Source organism: Pavona decussata, unplaced genomic scaffold, assembly GCF_977016875.1.
Source record: "Pavona decussata unplaced genomic scaffold, jaPavDecu1.1 SCAFFOLD_161, whole genome shotgun sequence".
Lineage (NCBI taxonomy): Eukaryota > Metazoa > Cnidaria > Anthozoa > Scleractinia > Agariciidae > Pavona > Pavona decussata.
In genome coordinates, this window is record NW_028145572.1 from 983,454 (window position 1) to 1,005,904 (window position 22,451).

General features: G+C 38.8%; 4 protein-coding genes and 1 non-coding gene across 5 annotated transcripts; 1 reads left to right on the top strand and 4 right to left on the bottom strand.

The window, feature by feature from the left end:
- Positions 1 to 556: 556 nt before the first annotated feature.
- On the top strand, positions 557 to 3,791 carry LOC146464606 (uncharacterized). The gene is made up of 4 exons (XM_085129625.1): positions 557 to 687; positions 906 to 1,505; positions 2,076 to 2,260; positions 2,487 to 3,791. Exons 2-4 carry the CDS (start codon positions 913 to 915, stop codon positions 3,584 to 3,586), a joined length of 1,878 nt encoding a protein of 625 aa, XP_084985751.1. The 5' UTR covers positions 557 to 687; positions 906 to 912; the 3' UTR covers positions 3,587 to 3,791.
- Positions 3,792 to 4,217: 426 nt separating this feature from the next.
- Positions 4,218 to 6,336, bottom strand: LOC146464607 (uncharacterized). The gene is made up of 2 exons (XM_085129627.1): positions 6,171 to 6,336; positions 4,218 to 6,037 (listed from the first exon to the last, which is right to left on the bottom strand). The coding sequence occupies exon 2, from the start codon at positions 5,790 to 5,792 to the stop codon at positions 4,341 to 4,343; it is 1,452 nt and encodes a 483-aa protein (XP_084985753.1). The 5' UTR covers positions 5,793 to 6,037; positions 6,171 to 6,336; the 3' UTR covers positions 4,218 to 4,340.
- Positions 6,337 to 7,026: 690 nt separating this feature from the next.
- Positions 7,027 to 8,731, bottom strand: LOC146464608 (uncharacterized). Its single transcript, XM_085129626.1, has one exon. The coding sequence runs from the start codon at positions 8,617 to 8,619 to the stop codon at positions 7,159 to 7,161; it is 1,461 nt and encodes a 486-aa protein (XP_084985752.1). The 5' UTR covers positions 8,620 to 8,731; the 3' UTR covers positions 7,027 to 7,158.
- An 886-nt stretch (positions 8,732 to 9,617) lies between these two features.
- LOC146464609 (eukaryotic peptide chain release factor subunit 1) lies at positions 9,618 to 20,910 on the bottom strand. Its single transcript, XM_085129278.1, has 15 exons — positions 20,594 to 20,910; positions 18,763 to 18,879; positions 18,600 to 18,658; positions 18,147 to 18,286; positions 15,480 to 15,618; positions 15,177 to 15,289; positions 14,562 to 14,639; positions 13,944 to 14,009; positions 13,764 to 13,827; positions 13,189 to 13,256; positions 12,962 to 13,049; positions 12,750 to 12,814; positions 12,549 to 12,621; positions 11,967 to 12,041; positions 9,618 to 11,155 (listed from the first exon to the last, which is right to left on the bottom strand). The coding sequence occupies exons 1-15, from the start codon at positions 20,680 to 20,682 to the stop codon at positions 11,064 to 11,066; spliced, it is 1,326 nt and encodes a 441-aa protein (XP_084985404.1). The 5' UTR covers positions 20,683 to 20,910; the 3' UTR covers positions 9,618 to 11,063.
- On the bottom strand, positions 14,373 to 14,520 carry LOC146464610 (small nucleolar RNA SNORA79). Its single transcript, XR_014868469.1, has one exon. It is a non-coding gene; the product is annotated as a small nucleolar RNA SNORA79 (small nucleolar RNA).
- Positions 20,911 to 22,451: the final 1,541 nt, after the last annotated feature.

The window sequence follows — 22,451 nt, forward strand, 5'->3', positions numbered from 1 at the left end:
CCACTAGTGCAATTGTGGATTATAACAAACGAATAAGGTACTGTGATGTCAGCACATTGTGCAGGGTGTATGGCTGGCCTGGGTGAGTGTTGCTCACATATAGCAAGTGTACTATTCTATCTTGAAGTTGTCACCAGACAAAACGGAAGATTAGCGTGTACGCAGGTTAAGTGTGGCTGGATTTTGCCAAGTTATGTTGAAAAGGCTGATTACGCCAGAGTTAATGACATCAACTTTTCCTCAGCAAGAAAACTGAAGGCAACCTGGAGAAGTCTTTAAACGATCTTAGTTTGTGCGGCAAGAATGATAACAGTGATCAATCCTCTACAGGGATAAAAGAATTACCTACAGTACAGGGGTCAGTGCAGCAACCAACTAAGGATGAACTTGAACAGTTGTACAGTTCTCTCAATGAATGCAAAGTCAAACCTGTTTGTCTAATTTTAGTAGAAACATATGCAGATGAATTTATTTCAAAACGAGAGGGATACATGCATCAGGAGTTCTAGACTTCCTGTTGGATCGCACGGTATTGTGGGAACGCAGGCTCAGAAAAGTGGGCATCAACTTACCACGCCAGCCATATTGGATTACATCGAGTGGGAGTGATCTTTCACGCAAAAAAATCTCCTTGTGAGCCGAAAACGAGCAGGAATAGAGAAAAACCAAATCAAACGTATTTTAAAGGTAAGCTATGGTTTCATTACGTTTTGGCAACGGCATTTTGGCGATTTTAGGCTGCAGAGTGTAGTCGATTTAAAATGCTACAAGTGCTATTTTTGCTTATTTCTTGTTCTGTTTTGTTTTTATCTCCTTACTAAATAAATGGGCAGCAGTCGGAACCGAAGTGAAGATCTAATAGTTGGATACGTTTTAACTTTTCATTTTATATTGTTATAATGCAGGTTTGATATGAGTGGCGAAGAGCTACCTTTCGAAGTTATCCAGACATGGAAACCTGGGCAACTGAAAGAGTTCTGTCGCAAGCGGGACTTAAAGGTTTCAGGACCCAAAGCTGAACTTGTAGCCCGCGTATTTGCCGCGGCAGAAATGGGCATTGCCATCAAGCCTACTGCTCAGGAACGAATTGCTACTACCGAAAAAGAGAGGGCAAAATTACTCATAATGCCAAACGGGACCTCAGTACCAGATCCATTGACACTGAAGGATGGGTGGGTGAAGGAAAGCCAGAGTATGACCTCTTGGCCGCCGATATACCTGAGCGATATAACATTGTTTTTGATGAGTGATCATCCAGGGAAGGATGTTGACTTCCACAAACGAGTCCTAAACGAATACAAAGAAGGGAAGGCGTATCGTTTATATGACTCTGGCTGGTTGAAAGAGATATCATATACGAAAATCACGGATGACTCAGAATATTGCTTTTTAAAAGCAAAATGCACTCATTCCATGAAAATATCGGATATACCGCATTCTGCATGGATTTGTGCGAACAAGAATGATGGCTTTATAGTCAGTGCCTACTGCACATGTGTTGCTGGGTTTGTACTACCAAGATAGATGAAGGGGAGCATAAATTGGCCTTAATTTGTAGGGTCAAACCCTACAGTGTTTTTCATATTATTCAGTATTGTTTCATAGTTTTACGTTACTGGTGTGATAGTGCTAAATGTGTATGATGGTAGGGGCTCAACCACGGAATTAAAAAAGGGTATAAGCTCATTGAAACTAAGAGATAGTCATGCTATAGTATCAACCAACTAGTGGTCTATTACAAATCCTTCATTTTTATTGAGTGAGCAACTAATGGCCTATTAATGATAGACCTTGCCAAGCAAACCACCTGCTTGAAATTCGATTTTTTTTTTTCAACACAAAATAATGGTATCTACACTCACAAAACAGATTAACTTGTTGGTCTATACTAAAACAAGTAGAACTTGTCTCTTTGTGTGGTATTGGCCTCTGACCCTGTGGTGGATTTATCATATAGCACTTGAGGTCTTATTAAATGGGGAGATGAATTGCACAAAACTAGGAGCAGGCAATGATTATTGAGCCCTCCAACAGTGCTGAGGTTTTAAGATTCATTCCCTTTTTTATAATTCCAGAATGAGCAGCTCTTGTATTCACATCACAGCATTACTGTTTAGAGTTGAAGCTGCTAATAGGAGTGGAATGACCAACCCAGCTTGCACATCACGGCAATGTGTGTGGAATGTACCATCAGAAAAAACAGTTATAAAGCCAACAAAGATTGCTGACATGAATTGGAAGTCATCAAAACTAAATAAAGGTAACTCAGTGAGATATAGTAAACATAGGACATGGGCATTACTGCTATTGGAGAAATGCTAAAAAAATAAATGTCCTAAACTATTTTGACTATTTTGCAAACAAGGCTGAACTTGATTAATGCAGCATCATAATACACTGTGTCATTGTAATATTACCACAAATCTAGCAACCCCTGAGCCTATGATTTCCCTTTTATTTGATCAGCCTTGTTTTGTTTTCTTTAGAACCTAGTAGACCAACTGTAGACAGCAGGCGTAGCCTCTTTCAGCCAGTAGAAAAAAAGAGGGCTCTGAATGACAATGAGAGAAGGAGAACTTTCTACGAGAATTTAAAGGATACATTTCCAGACTCCTGTTTTGCATTGATGGGTCAAGCTGAATGCACACCAGAGCTACTACAACCAACAACTACTCCTAGAGAAAGTAAAATACTCTCCAGTGATGAAATTGATGTTATAGAGGAAATAATTGTTGGCCCAGCTGAAAATGAGGCTTGGCACCAGCAAAAGGGGGACGAGATAACTGCCTCAAATGTTTACAGAGTATTGACTAACGTAGAATCAGTGAGTCCAGCTGAATGCACACCAGAGACACTACAGCCAATATCTACTCCTAGAGAAAGTACCATACTTTCCAGTGATGAAATTGATGCTATAGAGAAAATAACTGTTGGTCAGGCTGATAATGAGGCTTGGCACCAGCAAAGAGAGGGAAGAATAACTGCCTCAAACTTTTACAGAGTATTCACTAAAGTAGAATCAATGAAAGTCAGTGGAGAAAATAGTGCCGATAAACTTGTTAATAGCTTATTAGGAAAAGCTAAGCCACCTACAAATTTACCAGCTCTTAAATACGGCAGAGATATGGAGCCCATTGCCATTCAGGAATTCATAAAACACTTCAAAAAACATCACAAGGATGTTAGGTATAGAGAATGTGGCATCTTTATAGATAAATCAAAACAGTACTTAGGAGCATCCCCAGACTTACTGATAGAGTGTTCTTGTTGTGGGAAAGCAGTTGTTGAGATTAAGAACCCTTTAAGCATTGCCGATGAAATTCCCTCAGCACATAATCTGTCATACTTATGTATGAGTAACGGGAAAGTAGCTTTAAAGCAACAGCACCAGTACTTTGCACAGGTCCAGGGTGAGATGGCCATAACAAAAAGACCATTGTGCTATTTCTTTGTATACACACGAAAGGGCTATCACTTGGAAACGATCAGATTCAATGCTAAGTACTGGTGTAGGCTTGAAGAAAATCTAACCTGGTTTTATAATAATTGTCTTTCACCAGCCATCACAAGCCAGGTTGTCAGCTGAGTTGTTAAAAAATATCTAGAAAATGGATCTGACTGAGAATTTTATAAACAGGTAATCATATTTCCCCTGGAGCCTGTACAATATAATTGAACAACTACATGTATTATTTTAAAGTGATTGCTTTATTTTACCCTTGAAATGAAAAATGTCAAAAGTAGAAAATATTTATCAGTTGTTAATAAAAAATTGCTTCCTGCACCAATTACACTGGTCTTATAAAACATCAACATAAATTTTACTACTGGGGTAGCCAGGGTTTGTCAAAAAGGGCTCAAAGGGGGCCCAAGGCTAAAAAGGGAGGGGCCCAAGCTTTTCCTGGACTAGATTGTCCCGTATTTTTTTTAAACTATATATTACTTTTCAGAGAAGTGGGCCAGGCCCTTTGGCCCTTCCTATGGCTAAGTCCCTGATTATGCATATTTGTGGTAATGTCATCCTATCAGGACAAGGAAATCATTTTCAGTTAACCTGTAAACAAACTATTGATAAATTGAATTGTGTTATTCCAGAACAAGCAGGAAAAGTATTTACCCAAACCATGAAGGGAATTATTTGTGAGACGATCCACCAACCCTTAAGGAATTTCCAAATCAAAAGTGTAGTGTTGTTTTTTGGATTTTTATCTCCTAAAAACAGGCAACTAATTGACCCCCCCCCCCTCCCCCGCTGGAATTTCTAATTTCCTTCTATGGTGGGGATATAGATTTTCTCGTGAATTAATTTTACTCTATATCTTGAGCCCAAACAAATAGTGTTACTTGCAAAGAGGCTTGTACAAATTGCATAATGCAGCACAGACAATGATAATGTTATCAAGATTACCAATAAGAGAGATAGGCAGTTCATTCTTGATTATACGGAATGTTTTCAGCCGCCTGATTGCCTGTTCTACAAAAATGCGTAGATTAGCTATTGTCTTAGTTTTCTGTACATCAGACTTCGTGAACTGCTCTTGTCCACGTTTCCCTGGCGGAATAAAAAGGTCAGCCCTGCGAAGCAAAAGATCCTCTGCAATGGTGAATCCACGATCTGCCATTACTGCATCATATGGCTCAAGGATGTTGTAAAACTGTGATTCCCTTGTCAAATGGACATCTGAGGTCCGCCCACCCCATGCCTCTGAGATGAAGTTGAAGGCCCCATTTGGGGTGATTGAAACTAGGATTTTTGCAGTATTGTGGTGCTTGTAATCTGACCAAGTTGATGCTCTGATTTCAGGGTCACTTGGGGTCTCTATAAAAATTTCAGTGCAGTCTATTATATGGCGCACCTTGCAGTATCCTGGTTTTTTGAACTTCTTTGGCAGTGTTTTCTTTACAACTTCCATGCTAGGATTGTATATTAGGCATTTCAGTTCACTAGCCAGAATTTTGATCCATGTGTTGAAAATAGTTGACACCGTACTGCGTGAAATACCAAATCTTTGTGCTAGGTCTGCATTGGTGGATCCCAAACGGAGTTTCATAAGTGTTAGAAGAAACTCGTCTTTCTGAGAAAGAGCTCGTTTCGGTCCAAATTTTTTTGGTGATTTCCTAAAGTTCCTGCCTTTTCTGGTTGTTTTCTTAGGGCCACTCCAATATCTCACTTTTGTTATATATCCTTTCACAGAGTCAAATAACTTGTTAAAGGCAGCCTTTGATGGGATACCAGTCAGTAAATTTACAGTCTGGTTATCTTTCAGATCTGAATGCTTCAATCCCTTATCCTGTTCGGCCACAAGTTGAACTTCCAGCAACTTCACTTTTTCACTTAGCTCCTGTATTTTCTCTGAAAGTTCCATGATTTTTTCATCTTTGTCTTGCCTGCTTTTCAAGCAAGATGTGTTCATGCAAAAATTCGAATTTTCATTAATTTCATACCATCCATAGACATAGCAATGGTCATGAATTATGGATGCTCCGTCTATGTCAAAACAATCACTGACAGAAGTAGAGGGCTCAGGCTCTTGGACCTCAACACCATCACAAGCCAGATTGTCAGCTGAGTTGTCAAGAACAGGTACTGTTATTTCATCGCTAAATGTATCTAGCTTAGCTTGTTTTCTGGATCGTGCTGCAAGAGAGTTATCACGTGGCGTTGGTGGTGAGCGTTTGTAGGCTCTCGTTTTTTTGTTGTGGCCAAGTTGCAAAGATGGGTTTGGGTTTTCAGCAGTCGGTTCACCGTCAACGAAGTGTAGATTACAAACTCTTGAATCCTTGTTAGGCATCTAAAGTGTCCCACTCAAAGTGTTCCTGCTTATACTTTTTGCCCATTGTAATCGGCGTTCCGGGTTCTTTTTTTCAGTCGGGAACGGGAATAATTTGAAGGGTGGCTGGCAGTCACAAATGCCTGAGCCATTGTTACAACCATGAAGCTCACAGATTGTAGCAGCCCATTTCCCTAGCCTTAGTCCACTGTTAGGACAGCCTATGACAACACAATTTCGGTGGCCGAATCCCATGGACAAACTATCTACATTAAAACAAGAGAAATACGACATATAAAATAAGCAAAAATTGCACTCGTGGCGTTTCAAATCGACTACACTTTGCAGCCTAAAATCGCTAGAATGACGTTGCCAAAACGTAATGAAACCATAGCTTACCTTTAAAATACGTTTGATTTGGTTTTTCTCTATTCCTGCACGTGTTCGGCTCACAAGGAGATTTTTTTGCGTGAAAGATCACTCCCACTCGATTTAATCCAATATGGCTGGCGTGGTAAGTTGATGCCCACTTTTCTGAGCCCGCGTTCCCACAATACCGTGCGATCCAACAGGAAGTCTAGAACTCCTGATGCATGTATACCATCTATCCGAGATTTATTTGATGAGAAATACATAAACCTTAATTATACTGAGCTACTAGAACAGTGCTACAAAGTTGAAATAAGCCTCACAAATGAGCGAATAGAAATGATTGAGAAAGAAACCATAAACCAAGCAAAAAGCAGTGCTTTCTATCATCACAGGGCTGGACGAATTGGTGCATCTCAATGGCATGCAGCATGTCACACTGATCCTGCACAGCCATCACAATCTCTTATCAAAACAATTTGTTATCCCGACGTGTTTAACTTCCCTTCTGCAGCTACAAGGTATGGCTGCAAACATGAAGAGTTGGCAACAGTGGCAATCGCTGAATATGAAAAGCAGATGAAGGCAAAACATAACAACTTTAAAGCAGTCAAGTGTGGTACATTCATAAACAAAGATTACCCATTTTTGCATGCCACTCCCGATTTCATTTGTTCCTATGACTGTTGTGGCCTTGGGTTGGGTGAGGTTAAGTGTCCCTACTGCATTGATGCGAAAGAGTTTGACTCTTATGTCAAACGTGGCAATGTTTACAGTGATCTTGAGAGTTTTAAAATTTTCAACTTTAATCTAAGTTTGTTGAAATTAGAAGATGTTTAAAATACCTTACAGCAATATTTCTGATATCTGATAAAATAAGGGACAATGTCAATCAGGACATTATAGCATTGCATTAATGTTATGACCCTAGAATTATGAGCATTATCAATTATTTTTTCAATAAGTGTACCAAATTGAAATGCAAAGCCATGTTTAGTTCACTTACAAAGAGTGAGTTTTAGTCAAATGGTATGATTGGAGGGCATAGATTCACTAATGCAGAACATACCCTGATGATTCTATCAATCAAAGGGGTTTCCTTCTCTTCTTTTTTCCTGCATGTGAGGTAATCTGTAGGTAATGTACTTTGCAAAATAGTGTATTTTTGTCTCAAAACTCCAATCACCCTTTCCACGTGTATTCGTACGTTTGCAATTTTTCTTGTCTTCTCCACATCGATTGGATCTAACTGACTTTTCCCTTTGGTAAAAGCAGGGATATTTAAGCTTGCCTGGTAGTACCATACGCTTTCATGGACAGTGAACCCTCTGTCTGCAAGAACTAAGTCTCCAGGCAACAAGTTTGTAAGGAAACCAGAGTTTTCAGTTACAAACTTATCTGATGCCCTACCACCCCATGCTTTACTGACAAATGAAATTGATCCTTGGGGGGTAATGCCAATGAGCACCTTAACGGTGTTGTGGTGCTTATAATTAGAAAATGTTTGTGCCCTGGTAGGGCTGTCAATGAAAATCTCAAAACAGTCGATAATCACAGTTGTTTTAAGACCAAATGCATCTATGAAACATTTCGGCATGGTTTTCTGAAGGTCTTTGCGCTCAGGCCACACTATCAAAGGAGACAAGCGAATATCCATTACCTCGATCCATGAATTGAAGACTCTTGAAACAGCAAATCGAGATACACCAAACCGATAGGCGAGATCCTGGTGAGGTACGTTTAGCCGTAATTTCATAAGGACCATAATAAATTCTTGAAACTTGCTTAAGCGAGCACGGGAGAATTGCCTAGTTGTGTGAGGAGCAATAAAGGAAAATGTTTTTATCAAAATCTCGTATGAAGGCAATCCAGTGTAAAATTTGACCTTGTCATCATCATTACAAAAATACTCTTCATCATAAACTTGTCCTGGCGCCCCCTGCCGACCAGCTAGACAGGCAGATTCGTCTGTATTTGTGGCAACATGTTTTAATTTTAACTCTCTCATATCAGCTGTAACATCTTCGATGTCATCAATTAACGCTTCAACTGGCTCGCTAGCCTCCTCCAGTTTCATAACTTTCACTTTTTCCTTTTCTTCTCTTTCGGCTTTACGTTTTCTGCGCTCCTTTTTTCTTTTACTACGCTCCAGATTAGCTTGTGATTTTGCTGTTTCGTCGATTGATTTTTTCTCGTGACCAAGGTGCACAGTTGGGATCCAATCGGGATTGAATCTATCCCAAAGTTGGGCTGCTCTGCCACTGATAAAATGTTTCCCACAAACTCTGTCGTTTTCTAAAATCTTTTCTGTCAAGTCATCTCTGCTGATTGCCGCTAACCAAAGAGTACGTCTTTCTGATGACAATCTTTCCGTTTGTTCTCCTTGGTTTGTTAAAACTTTCGGAACACGGCAAAACGCTACATTCGGACACTTGTCGCTTTTGTTCCCACAACCAACAATTAAACAAAACGACGGCATTATATCAACAAGACCAATTCACACTCTAGTTTGATCGCTCGAAGGCTGCTTGCACTGAAACGCGCGTGGATCAAGGCAATTTTTCTCATAGAAACCATTTAAATTCGAATAAAAAAATTCAGGCAGACAAATTGTAGCGTGCAATCAATGAACCGAGACAAATCGCGCAGAGATACGCCGTGAGACTGGTAGATTTTACAATTTTTTGTCATGATTTCTTCACTCGTAGTCATGTCGAAAATGAAGATGATCCCAATTTATAAGAAACTGTTGCACTTAAACCAATTTTTATTAGTTTCACCGATTTTCAACACCGGGATCTTTTTTTCAAATTTAAAAGTAATCGGGCCGACAAAACAAAGTGAGCGGAATAATCGGTTTTAGAAAGGGCTCAAAAAATCGATATAACGGGGCTTTGTGGTTGAAATATACCGTAAATGACAAAAGGGCACTGTAAATTAGCTACCTTTCCGATTTTAATTCACAAGGAAGGAAAGGAAAATGCGAGGTATATCTTGAAAGCACTTGCGATGCCCGCACTCTGAATGGTAAACACAGGGAAAACCCATCAAAGTGGTCCTCCAACATGGCGGACGGTAAATCAAGGGTCACGTGTCCGCACACACACTATACTGTATAAACAAATTCAAGTCTCAGGAAGATGCTGCGTACCTACAAGCTGACTTGCTTGCTGGCTAGTTGACAGACATCACACTTAAGCTGGCTGGGATTTTCATTTCTTAAAAGTCGTGCTCGCTGGCAGTGAAGAAAAGGTATTTTTTTTTCTAAGGAACGTTAAATAGTAACGAAGATTGACGTAGGGACACTCAACTAGTGTTTAGTGCAACATACGATTAATTTTCTCTAAAAGGGTCGTTGGGAACTTCTGATTTAGCTATATTTCATGACCATCACGATAAACCCGATTCTGAAATAGTCTGGGCCCTGGGTTCGTTCTGGATCACTAGGCATCAGAGAACCAGAAATGAGTACTGAACTGAACTAGGGAAGAAAGGATCCCCAAATGTATTTTAATTCACCTTGTAAAACAAGAAAGATAACAGTTATTCGCCAAATAGAAATCTGATTTACTTGTCATTAAGCTGTCAACATTATTCTTTGAACAAACTGAAGTAACGAAACTCGAGAATGCACCTCTCTACAGGGACCACAAGTATCAAGGCAGATTGATTGAAGTTACACGACCCGAATCGTAGCGTGTCTCGGTGAATTCGCCCTTGTATTCTTACGACTACGAATAGTCAGTCTCTATTTCTCCCAGGGGTAGTATGGCGGGCGAAACCAACGTGTGGGCGCAAAAATCTGGTAAGTTCGATAGGTCATTTTCAATCGTTCCACTTCATTTCCTTAATTCAGCCCCAGATAACTCACAAGCTTCCCAAACAAATTCTGTCTCACGCTCGAATTACCTTAATCTCACTACTTTTAGCGGCTTTTTAATTTCAAAGAAACTTTGATTCGGAATGTCTTTTTTTAACGATATGTACATGCAACAACTTCAAATTTAACGGTGACCTAAACTGCTACAAGTGGTCATTTCAAAGTATCAGAATCAATTTTATGTAAATAGTGTGAAATAAATGAATCTTGTAATCTTCTTGAATCTCAGCGTTCATGTACACTTTTGGCAGGAAACGGAGGTTTTGGAGAGCACTACAGACTCGCAGCATACGTTTTAGACGGCCAGTCAAAGACTGCTTTTCACTGTAACTTGTAAAAGTTTTACCTTAGCGGTAGAACAGCTTCACAACTGAAGTTTTTGATACGGCTTACGTATAAGCTTAAAGAGGTTTAGAAAATAAGATTAGGTATGGCTTGGACACAAGCACAGAAACAACAACTGAGTAAAAATACCCTGCAAGCAAAGGAAAGCAAACGGGTCAATGTTGTTTCTGTTATGATAATCTTGTTTGCACAATAGACGACAAGCTTTTAAAAGAAGTCTTTTTATATTCATACGGGGGTTATTGATGCGTCGATCATTTTCAACGGAACTGTTAAACATGATTGAAAAAGTAAACGGCCTTCTTCTCTTTCCCAAGTGGTTCCATTTTTGACCCTTGATCTGGGAAAGAAGCTCGTGGACGCCAAGGTAAGAACACCGGCGTTGAACCGAAAAAATAATTACGGAGTAACGAACAAACAACAGCAACAATGGACTACAGGTCCATCGAAATCAGACGTTCTAAGGAGCTGCGTGACATCTGTTGTTGTTCTTTGATCGTCTCTGAACCCTGACCACACAAAATATGGCCGGTTTTATAGTCTGTTGCACTTGGAATGTCTGCAGTATGGAGATGTCAACGACAGAGACACCATGTTATAATTATTTTTCCAAGTGATAAGAATCACAGTGATTTCATCTGATTCCACTTTATGTACACGGATTCCACCGCCGATAAACTTTTGCGCTCCTCCTGCTGCTAGTATTCTTCATCATCACTGTCATAGAAATCATTTCCATACACCCCGTCCATTTCCATTGACTGAAAGTCCACACGGTATCTCAAAATTCCTGGAAGAAAAGCACGACACTTCAATAAACTTCTTTGGTTAGCTTCAGTTAGCTCAGTTGGTGGAACCCCGGCCGGAAAACTAAACCAGGGTGTTAAAAAAACTGGTAAGATCATGTTGGCTGTGACTAACACCTTGTCCCAGTACAGGTGATCGCGCCATCAGCCGTGACATTGGGCCGTTGGCCTCGTGTTCTTCATCCTTACATGTTAATTGGAAGGGGACATAAAAGAACCCATAGCACTGTTCGAAAAGAGTAGGGCGGGGATCTCCCGGTGTTTTGAGTTTCTCTAGGAAGTTGGTATTAGCTTAAGGACGGTGCCTACTAATAAGGAAGTATTTTTGCGGGGTTTATGACTGTCCGGGGAAAACAGATCTTATCAAGGGCTATTGAAATCCAAAAAGAAAATTGGGGGTAACCACGCATTTTTTAGAGATAATGAAGTAACAGTTATTCTAAAATAACAGTAAAATACAAAGCAATGTATGGGTTTTTTTTTTTTCAAATTGAAGCTTTATTATCTCTGAACAATGCATCGTTTCCCCAAATTTTCTTTTTGAATACCAAGAGCACTTGCTAACTTTTACTTTCTCCGCATAGTTTTAAACCGCGAAAAAATGTCCCTGTATTAGTAGGCACCACCCACAGGAAACCCGAGTATCTCGAGATGCGCAGAATGTATGTGCAGTAACAAAAGTAAGCACCATCCCTAAGGCAGTACTTAAAAGCTTGAGTTGGTATGAACAGACTTGGTCTTGTGGTTGTTTTGATTATTAATCAGGAAGCAGGAAAATAAAGCCAGTGTACCTACCTCCAATTCCACCAAATCCTTTACAAAACTGTGCTCCTTCTTGAGACTTATCCGTGATGATTTCAAGGGTTGCACCTGTCAAGACACAAGTGTTCATCATAAAAATTAATTATTAACACGACAAGTCCAAGAAATCAACCATTTCATCCCACACTAAAAATCACTCTGAAAAAAACACACACAAAAAAAAAAAACAAACAAAAAAAAAAACAAAGAGTGCCACAGAAGAGATACTGTGAGTTAGCTTTCATTTGAATTATCATCTTGGGCTTCCTGTGATGAACTAGCATCTCATCCAGGGGAAGTGGCAAATGAATATTCCAAGTCACTTCATGCTGGGTATCCTGTCATAGACCAGAGGGAGTAATAATACTCCTTCTTACAGAAACACCGGTAAGTCGAGTAACAGTTGAGTGCAAGTGTAGAAGTTTTTTAAAGGAAGACAGATGACAAAGACATCACTGAAAGAATTGCTAGGCAGCAGACATTGTTTCTATGAATAAGAAATTTTCAGAAAGAGCAGTGAAGGTCTTTATGCCAGTCAGTAAGGAGAATTTCTCTTTGAAGCTTGTAGGTACCTACCAAAGGTCTTGTAATTGTTTGCAAGCCACTCCAGCAGAGGAAGCTTTTCCACCAGCTCCAATTCCACTCCAGTCTATAGAAGAAAAGATACAAGTTAGAACATGAACAGTTAGAACATAGCACTTGGATTTTTTCCGAGTATGCCTGAGTCACTTACTTGAATAATACATCATTCTCATGAATATAAATGATAAGCCATACCTCACTGTCTAACGAATAAGTCTTGTCTTTTTCTTGTTCAGGATTAAGATGAAGGATCTTGTCCTCTGAAAGGAAATGTTTGGTTCAGTTTTATTAGATCTGCATTTGCCGTGCGAACTGTAATACAAAGTAGTATTGCATGCATGAAGTCATTAGCAATTTAGGCAAAGACGGTGCACTGGTTGTTACATGAACAGGCTTGCCTAACTTACCATCTGTTTGGTGGTTTTTCAGAAGTATGCGATGGATTTCCAAATTCTCCCACACAATTAGTATGTCCACAGCCCCCATTTGTAATGCCTGGAAAACAAACTTTGATTTAATAGGAAATACAATGATAACACAAAAATACTCAAGTTAGAGTTGGTGGAAGGAAACTCTAAATTAAAAATTTTTGTGGCACAGTAAGACTGCAAGGAGGACTATTTAAAACACAAACCTGTAACGTGTCAGCTACCCCAAAGCAGTATTTGCCAGTGTCTTGTGAGATTTCATCAAAATATCTCCCTGTGCAAAAAGAGTTGACAAGGTTTTAAGTACACTAAACAACCACATTGAATGTTACATTTTAACAGTTTCTGATGCATGGTTGCAAACCCAACCCTGTATTTAACATTGCAAGTTTTTTAATAATAATAATAATAATAATAATAATAATAATAATAATAATAATAATAATAATAATAATAATAATAATAATAATAATTTATATTTTTTATATATGTATATATATTTTATTGATTTATTCATGTGCTATTTTAAGTTTCGCTTGGCTCACAGGTTACGCTATGCGCCCTGTGGTGCTTCTTAAGCTGTGCATACAGATAGTTTTACTGCGCATAATAATAATAATAATAATAATAATAATAATAATAATAATAATAATAATAATAATAATAATAATAATACCCTTAACTTTTTACACTTCTTTTCTTCTCCCCAAACAAGGAATTAATATTATTATTAATAATAAATTATATTAAATGTATGAATGGGAAAGGCAGAAGCATTCACCTATGAGTTTCTTTTCTTGAATGAACTTCACATTTGCCAGAACTTCTGAAGCAAGCTCAATGGCCTGAAATAAAGAACAGAATGATGACAAAATTAATTCTTTGTCCATGTACATGTGCATAAAAACAACAAATTGAACAATTAAAATAAATACATGTAATATTTCTTGAACAGACTGACCTGATTAAAGCCATTTTCACCACCATATGAAACATCTACAAGCTTCAACACTTTTGACTGTAATCTCTGTAGGTAAATAAACAGAAACACATGTACATCACTGTGCTGCATCAGCGGCTGCATGTATCTCAACAGTTTTCCTACTGAAAATAAAAAAGTTGCTTCTCTTCAACTGCTTTACTGATATCTAGGGAGGAGTCTTATTTTACTTTTCAAGAGAGAAGTTTGGAACTGCCGGGAGGGGAGGGATGTGACAAAGGAAATCTTGGACAATGAAATACTCAAACAAAAGGTAGCCACAGGGAACTTATGAGCATCTAAAATACAGGAGAAAGTAAAAAATCAAAACCCATCATAAACCCTAACTGAAACAACACACACTAGTCATGTATTACAATATTTGCACAAGATGAATACAAAGTGAGACAAAGTTGTCTGAGCCCGCAAAATTCTCCAATGTGTAAAAGTGTTACTTTTTGAAGTAACAAGACAAAGGAGAGTGAAAAGACTCATATTAATTTAGACAGCATAAAACCATGCATATTGGGACTGTAGTATACATGGGGAACAGCTGTCTGTTCTATCTTGTACAGCACATCCTCTGTTCAAACTCCTCACCTGGTCAAACATGTCTGACTGGCTAAGTTCTGTCTTAAAATCAGCAGAACCAGCCAAGATTAAACCGGTGATATTGGGCTGAAAGAAAGAAATGCCTTTGTTTTAGTGAATACATTATTTAGCAATAAGTAGTACAATTGGCTGAACACTGAAGCTCTACATAACTGAAAACTCAAAAGTATGTCAATTCTATGACCATACACCTGATTTGTTTTTGTGAAGACAAATTTAGTGGTACAATGTGCATAAAATTATCAAACCAATGTTTCTCCACATTATAATAAAATGCTGTTCACTCCAAGGGTTCTCAGAAAGTGGACAAGTAAAAGAGAAACACTTCATGTGTACTAATTGAAAACAAATCTGTAGTGGCGGAGGCCATGATTTTAAGCAACCATTTCTGCTTAGCAACCACCTTTATGAAATCCCATTTGAATCTGTACTTAGCAACATCTAAAGATTATCCGAAAGAACAGGTTTTCCTGACTCCCAGGGTGGTAACTAACAGAAGAATCAACAGTTACTGTAATTTGTAATGGTTTTGTGAACATTGTGACAAGTGAATCTTTAACTTATAGCTAACAAAAATACTTCACTGTTGCATTTATCACTCACTCTGTCATTTGTTATAAAGAGCTGCACTGCAGTCTCAGCCACTTTTCTGACATAGTTGTGGCGCTTCTCCATTCTCAACCGAGCAAAACGGAGAGCAGACTGTCCACCACGCCCTACAGAACAAAAAATTAAAATTAATATTCACACAGTGTCATCGGTCAACAAAGAACTAACTCTTCCATAATAATGCACCAATATTTCCATTTCTTATTCACTATCTTTTATAACTCAACAGGACTCAACTCTTGATTACAAGAAATGGAACAAGCATGATCTCTGATTCTGAAAATCAGCTTTACTGACCGTGTTTCTTTGGAAGGTCCACTGTGAACTTGTGAAGTACCTCTCTTGTGTTGCCGCAAAGTGTACCAAATAGAGCACCATTACCATCCATCACAATGAAGCCAAACTTATTGTCATCTGCAAGAAGAGCATTCAAGGCCTGGAAAGGTAAACCACAACATACAGTGAATTAAAATTCATTATGGTCTGCCACAAGAGCATACCATAATGAATACAAGTTGCAATGTAGCTTGAAGTGATTCCATGAAAGGCTGCTATCAGTAATTTCCAAGGATTCCTAGCAATAAATTTAATATTCTTATGGAAAATAAAGTGTGCTCAAACAGATGCCACCACCAATGCCATCTCTTGAAATACAAAATTGCTTTGTAATTATGTGCATTTGATCATATCTACATGTTAATTTGCACAGTAGAAATATTGAACATTATTATTATTATTATTATTATTATTATTATTATTATTATTAATTCTTACCAATAAAATCTCAGTTAAGCCAATCGAGTGGAGGATGTGTCTAAACAAAACCTATGTATTTAGCAAATTAAATTGACTACAAATGAATTGTAGATATCTAGTCTGACAGTAAGCAGAGTTGTTCACTGTCTCACACCTGCCTGCTAATCAGACAAAGATTTCATCTCCTTCCATTAGAAATCCAAGAAGCAACCATTTTCATGCTGTTGGATATATTTGTATTTTCATGGAAGAGTGTTTAGATTCACTGCTTTATCAGGTGACCTTAACTACACTATAAGATCAATTGCCCTATGCAAATGCTCTGATTTGATTGGAAAATAACAACTGGTCACATTTAAGCTTAGTTTTGATTACATGCCAATAGGATAACCATTCTCTTATTATCAAGCAAAAAGCTTATTCAAAACAAAACCTTACTACTGAGTTACAATCCCTAACAATATGTTTCGATATGGTGACTTCACTACAAAAGCTTCATTTTCTTGAGTTGCTAGACTGTGAAAAGTGGCGACATGGATCAAAATAGTGCTCTCCTGGGGAATGGGAGGGAGAACTGGGTGTGTGAACCCAGACTAGATGGGTACAGAACTGAGGAGGATGAGTACTGAGATTCCAAGGTGGCAGAAACCATGTAAGTGTAACCTCCTACCCAAAGTGCTAAGTTCTTTGGCCAGAGGTTGATCACCAGGAGACACTGTGGGATACTGGAATTTTTTCACCGCAGGATTTTGCTGGTAGAACAATGCAGAGCCATTACGGGTCAGTCAGTAAACAATTATTTTTTTCAATTTTCCCCAACTCTCTCCTGGCGACCAACTGCTGGCCAAAGAGCCTGAGAACTCTGGATATGAGTTTGTGGCAGGCGGTGTGCGTCACGACCCACAGAGGGTGCTGGGTAAAAATATGAAAATGGCTCATTTGCCTCTAGTCACGATCGAGTAAACATCTCCCCGAACGTAGGACTTAGGTCGACTTACAGTCGCACTGAAACTGGGCATTCAAACTTTGCTTCCTTTTCCAAAAACTATCACTAAAGCCAGAAATTTGGCAAATTTTACCCGTCTAGTGGTAGCCGTAGATGCTTCTTGTTGGATACACAAGGCGATTTTGTTGAGTTATTCCCGGTTCGGCCGGACAATCAAAGGCGAGAATTTTATGTTTATTCTTATACTAATATTATGTGCCGTAACGTCTGCTTATAGACGCTTTTTTATTTATATATTGGTCTCTTTCTCTCTGTAGCGCGCGATGGATCTAGCTATAGCTAACGAGCGGTGAGGCCGCGAGCCGCGAGTTCATTTTTCTAATTTGCATAATTTTACTGTCACTTCGCGCGTGACCTAAGGAAAACTTGAAGTACGACTGCTCGCAGTCTATTTTTCATTGCTTTCGCTCATTTTTAGCTTGCTTTTTTATCTCCGAGTGAAAGAGATCTACATTTCCTTCTTGGATTTCTTGGAGAGTAATAACATTTGCCCGTAGGCTTTTCCGGTCGGTTTCCCGGGAGTTGAGCTACTTGGTTTACACGATCTCTTCATAGATTCTTTATTAGTTCAACGGCTTCCAACGGAAAAACCGTAAGGGGTAGACCCGGGTAGACCCCGAAAATTCTAAAGTAGAAAGGATAAGCTAGCTCAACGTACAAATGTATTGGCCAAACCCAGCAAGAGTTATTAGCTTTAGCCTAAAGAAATGCAGTAAATCAACGACCAAAACAACATGGCGGCAGGCGCGAGGTCGTCACCTTTGAAATGGCTACAAACGCGAACAAATGCTTCAGCTTAAAAAGTAACCTAACCAGCATTACGCCAATTTGTTCCTCTAACTTTTAAACGAATTTCAACCGGGAAAAAATGTCACAGACTTCGTTAACGATGAAATTTTCGACAGGCGGACCTCTCCAGGCTGATGTTCTTGGGCGCGAAGACTACTGACCAAATAACGCATTCTGATTGGTCGAATTTCGTGACGCACACCGCCTGAGTTTGTGGTAAGTGGGATTCAAACATTCTGCAATATCATAATATTTTACAATAGAAAATGGCATTAAAGCAGGCACCACAACGAAAAATGTGGAGAGTTAGGAGTCAAAGGTACAGAAAGCGGGTGGTTCAGACCTCATGCTACCCCCTCCCATCCCCACCTGCAGAGTTTGACCATACACGTTCATGCACGTTTTTTACCCACCTCTGTGTGAAACTTGTTATCGCATAGATACAGTGATGTATTGATTGGTTTGAAGGGTTCAAAGTCAATGTTGACCTTCTTTTCCTTCCCATCATCAGTAACAATTGTTCCACAGTAAACCACAAGACCATTTGTAGGAACTGTTAAAAATTAATAAAGCAAGTTACTACACTTAAGTATATTTGAGGCTGAAAAAAGCAACAACAAATACAATACTAGACAGAGACAGAGAGAGAGACTTTCAGATCAACATGTCAAGAAGATTTAATAATATTAATTTAAATATCAATGAGAAAATAACAAAATTCACAAATGCAAGATCATAGAATAACTCTCTCAGTATAGTATCCTTTTTTGTTGTGAAAATCTGAAGCTCATTGTTTCTCTACCTTTTTTCACTGGAAAGACTAGCAAAATAGCGAGTCTTCTTCAACTCAATGTGAAGAAACAAACCTTTAGAATAAAGCTTCAGTCTCTGCTGTACTGATGTGATTGCACTCAGAACTGACAACCTGAAAGACAGATGGTTCTTCTTTAAAATAAAAATTTTACAACAGCAAAACTATTTGTTTGTGGCAACCACCAAATACTGTAATTATAGCGGGCTGAAGGTTACCTGTTTACTCTGCTCTTTATATTTGAAGCAGTACCAAACTCATCCGCTAACATCTTTGCCACACGTGAGATTTGATCTTTTGGAGGGATGATCAGCGAGATCATGCTTGTTCCATTTCTGGAAACGAAAAAGGTAAATGAACAACTAACTCAATGAGCCTCAGTGTATTAGTCACATACTTTTTAAACACTGCATCAACAAATTGCTTTATTACTGATGGCTAAAATCCTGCCAGCATATACTGTGTAAAGGAAGTAGATTAGCATTCAAAATAAACATAAAATGAAATAAGAGATTGCACGGAACAATTAAATCCTGAGCAGATGAAATATCATATACTAAAATAGGATTGTAGCTTTTGAGAGAGAAAAAGCTATATATATATTTTTTGGAGTCCAGCCCTTAGTTGTTCAAAGGGCAGATAACGTTATCCACTGGATAGGTCGGCAGATAAAATGTGTGCAAGATTTTCTTGATAGTCCTATAATTTGTGAATAGAGTAGAAGCATATGTCAAATTTAAGAATGGCATTGTGTGGAAAACTCGCCAAAAGCATTGGTTGGAGTACATTTGCTCCGCTGGATAGTTATCCAGTGGATAGTGTTATCCACTCTTTAAACAACTGGGGCCAGAAAGAAAACTCCAAGACAAGATGATGCTTTCTGGGGTAGACTTGGATGGCATCAATTGTCCGTATTGTCTCAGAGTGACATTGGGCTCCAATTATCCAGATAGAACCTAGTAGTTCTGTCTAAGAGATAATCAAGGTCAATCCCTTACTGCTTCCATATGATCGTCCTGATTGCTTAGAGATATTTTGAAACAATCAGGGCAATCTGGACTATAATGTGCAGTTCCAGAAAAAAATCCATACCCACTGCATGGAAGGTCATTGGAAAATTCCTAGGGGGAGGGGTGTCTTCAAAGTCAAAATTTGAGAGCCAAACTGGAATTTCCTGGGGGGACAGGGGGTGCAAAACAAAAAAACCTTCTGTGGGGGGAGTATGGAGCACAATACAACAACCCTGCTTTTTGATCACCACTGTCACTGTCATCTCCAATGTCAGTTATTTCTAATGAAATGGCTTATGGTAAGGAAAAATAAGAAAAAATAAATAAAAAATGGGAATTTCAGTGGAATCCACATCCACTTTTTCCAGGTCAAATTGGAATTTGGAAAATGTTGGTTTTTGTGGCGAGAGGAAAACCAGAGTACCTGGAGAAAAACCCTCAGAGAAGGGACGAGAATCACCAACAAAATCAAGCCACATCGGTGGGAGGTGAGTGCTCCCACCACTGCACCATCCCTACTCCCCCAGAATAGGTTACTCATGAATAAAAAAGTCAAGTAAGATAGGGATTTGGTTGTTCTCGCCTGAATGTGCTGTAATGAAAAAAATAATTTCCCACCTATGCATTAGTTATATTATTATGTCTCAGATATGTAGATGAAAACAATAAGCGGCTTATGAGGCATGACATAAAACTACATGACTTCTGACTGTGCGTTTCCATACTAAAAGTTCTCCCTAATCAACTTAAGAACTAAAAGCTATTTGAATACGATTCGTTTTTATACGATAAAAGTTCAGGCTTAAAAATATTTTCTTACACTTTTGTGAGCACCAAAGAAATAGAGAGTTACTCGATCACATAAAATGCAAGGCAGGCGGAAAATTCCCTTCAGAAATATTAAAACTCGTAGGATAATATCGTGTTCAAAAAAATACTTATTGGACCAACTTGGACTTCAAGAAATTTTAAGCCACTACTCTCAGAATCTGTAAATCTCTCACATCCTTCAGCATGTTAAATTTCCATCTTAACTTACCCTCTCGCTGCTTCCAAACTCTTTATAAGCTTCTTGATTTTCCATATTTCGACATTTCTGTCGGCAGCTTCTGTCGTTTCGGCGGACATGATATACAGAGTACAAGAGTATCACAGAACAGGTCTATAGTAGGATTAAATTGCTTTCAAAAAGAACAAAGTCCACAGACACAAACCCTACGGTAGAGGGAGTTAAAACACTTATAAAATGTTAAAATCGACAACAAATTTCTTTCGATTTTCTTGGTAAATCTATAAAGACAACACAAGCGCGTTTTCTTCTACCGGTAACTGCGCGAAAATGGTGCAATGATCTCCTTATATGGAAACACGTGCAACGGAAGTCGTAAAAATTATCCTGGGGGAGGGGAGGGTAAAAATTGTTCAACAGCACAGCTTCCTGCGATTCAAACCATAGAAGAAGAAAACCATGACAGTTTTAAATTCGTGCTACACTGCGATGAACGCTTCTATTTAGATCTATTACACAGGAAAGGAAGGAGAAAGCTTTCTATTTCCTCAGAAAATAACCCTAGAAAATTTCCCGTTTTGCTAAATTTAGTTTACAGCTGTATTGTCCAAAAGCTACGTAAAGATTATTTTTGCGTACGACTTTTCCCTTCCGGGATGCTAACCTTTTTAACAATTTACCCAAGGACATAAAATGAAAAAAAAAAAAACTTTCAAAAAGAGATCACTGCTGAGAAAGGCTTTAAATTCACGCACAATATTTTAATTTACATACATCTTTTTGCTTTTTCCCTTACCCACTTAGGTTATTTCGGTCTATTTTGTTAATTATTGCGGCAGAATATCCCTGTAAAAGGGAGCTGTAACAAAGTCTGCGCGTATGTATGTAAAGATCGGTTTGAGGTAGCAGGGGTGGGGTGGGGGTGGTAAGCGACGCATGATAAGAACGTTGCTAATTTCTGGTCGACGTGTAGAACATTGCTTTTCTTCTTAGTTTGTAACAGGGAGATCCCAGCTGCATACCCAGATTGATTTATTAAGGACGATGCCCCCTTTTGCTACTGCGCATACGTTCTGCGCATCACGGGATGGTACGAGTACCTCTAATTTCTGAAGAACGGTGCCCACTAATACGAAGGTGTTTTTGCGCGGTTTATGACTATGTGGAAAAAAACTTAGCGAGGGCTATTGGAATCCAAAATGAATATTGGGGGTAGCCACATATTTTTCAGAGATAATTAAACCTCAGTTTGGGAAAAAATTTCATACATCGGATGTATTTTAAAGATTTTCAAAATTACTGTTGCCTAATTATCTCTGACAAATGCGTGGTTACCCCTAATTTTCTTTTTGGATTTCAATATCCCTTGCTAAGCTTTGCTTTTTGTGCTTAGTTATAAATCGCGCAAAATACCTTAATTCCCCACTCTATACAAGCACGGGAAAGCATTGTGATAAAAACTGTTGGAAAATTCATCTCAGGTAACAGTGCAGAGCTACCACGAGTCGACATTCAATGGTTTGTCTCGCGCGTAATTTACTTTGAGAGCGACCGTAGAAGCGACATGCACTAAAAGCTGGTTAACGTAAACGCGGTAAAACAATTTCATCTCCTACTGGTATCATGTGAACATTTCCCTCTCATTAGAGCAGTTTTCAGTTCAGTGCCGTAAAACCAAACCCAAACTGGGAGTGAATTACTCTAGCCAATCACAACAAACATAAATAGCGCAATGAACCAATCGGAATTCGAAGCAAATACGTGTAACGGGCGTCAAGCGCGGGAAAACGCGTGCGAGCGAGGCACGATTGGTCGTGGTTTTGCTTTTTCATTGGATAGGAAAGTGGCGCGAGTTTTGTTAACCAATCGCGGAGCGTTGTAAAGCAAA

Excerpts from the sequence above, each read along its gene's own strand:
- LOC146464606 (XM_085129625.1), top strand. The coding sequence starts at position 913 with ATGAGTGGCGAAGAGCTACCTTTCGAAGTTATCCAGACATGGAAACCT. Across the intron at positions 1,506-2,075 it reads TACTGCACATGTGTTGCTGG|AATGAGCAGCTCTTGTATTC; the intron begins GTTTGTACTACC and ends TTATAATTCCAG. Across the intron at positions 2,261-2,486 it reads GTCATCAAAACTAAATAAAG|AACCTAGTAGACCAACTGTA; the intron begins GTAACTCAGTGA and ends TGTTTTCTTTAG.
- LOC146464607 (XM_085129627.1), bottom strand. The coding sequence starts at position 5,792 with ATGCCTAACAAGGATTCAAGAGTTTGTAATCTACACTTCGTTGACGGT.
- LOC146464608 (XM_085129626.1), bottom strand. The coding sequence starts at position 8,619 with ATGCCGTCGTTTTGTTTAATTGTTGGTTGTGGGAACAAAAGCGACAAG.
- LOC146464609 (XM_085129278.1), bottom strand. The coding sequence starts at position 20,682 with ATGTCCGCCGAAACGACAGAAGCTGCCGACAGAAATGTCGAAATATGG. Across the intron at positions 18,880-20,593 it reads AGTTTGGAAGCAGCGAGAGG|AAATGGAACAAGCATGATCT; the intron begins GTAAGTTAAGAT and ends TTTCGTTTCCAG. Across the intron at positions 15,619-18,146 it reads ATAACAAGTTTCACACAGAG|GCCTTGAATGCTCTTCTTGC; the intron begins GTGGGTAAAAAA and ends TTACCTTTCCAG.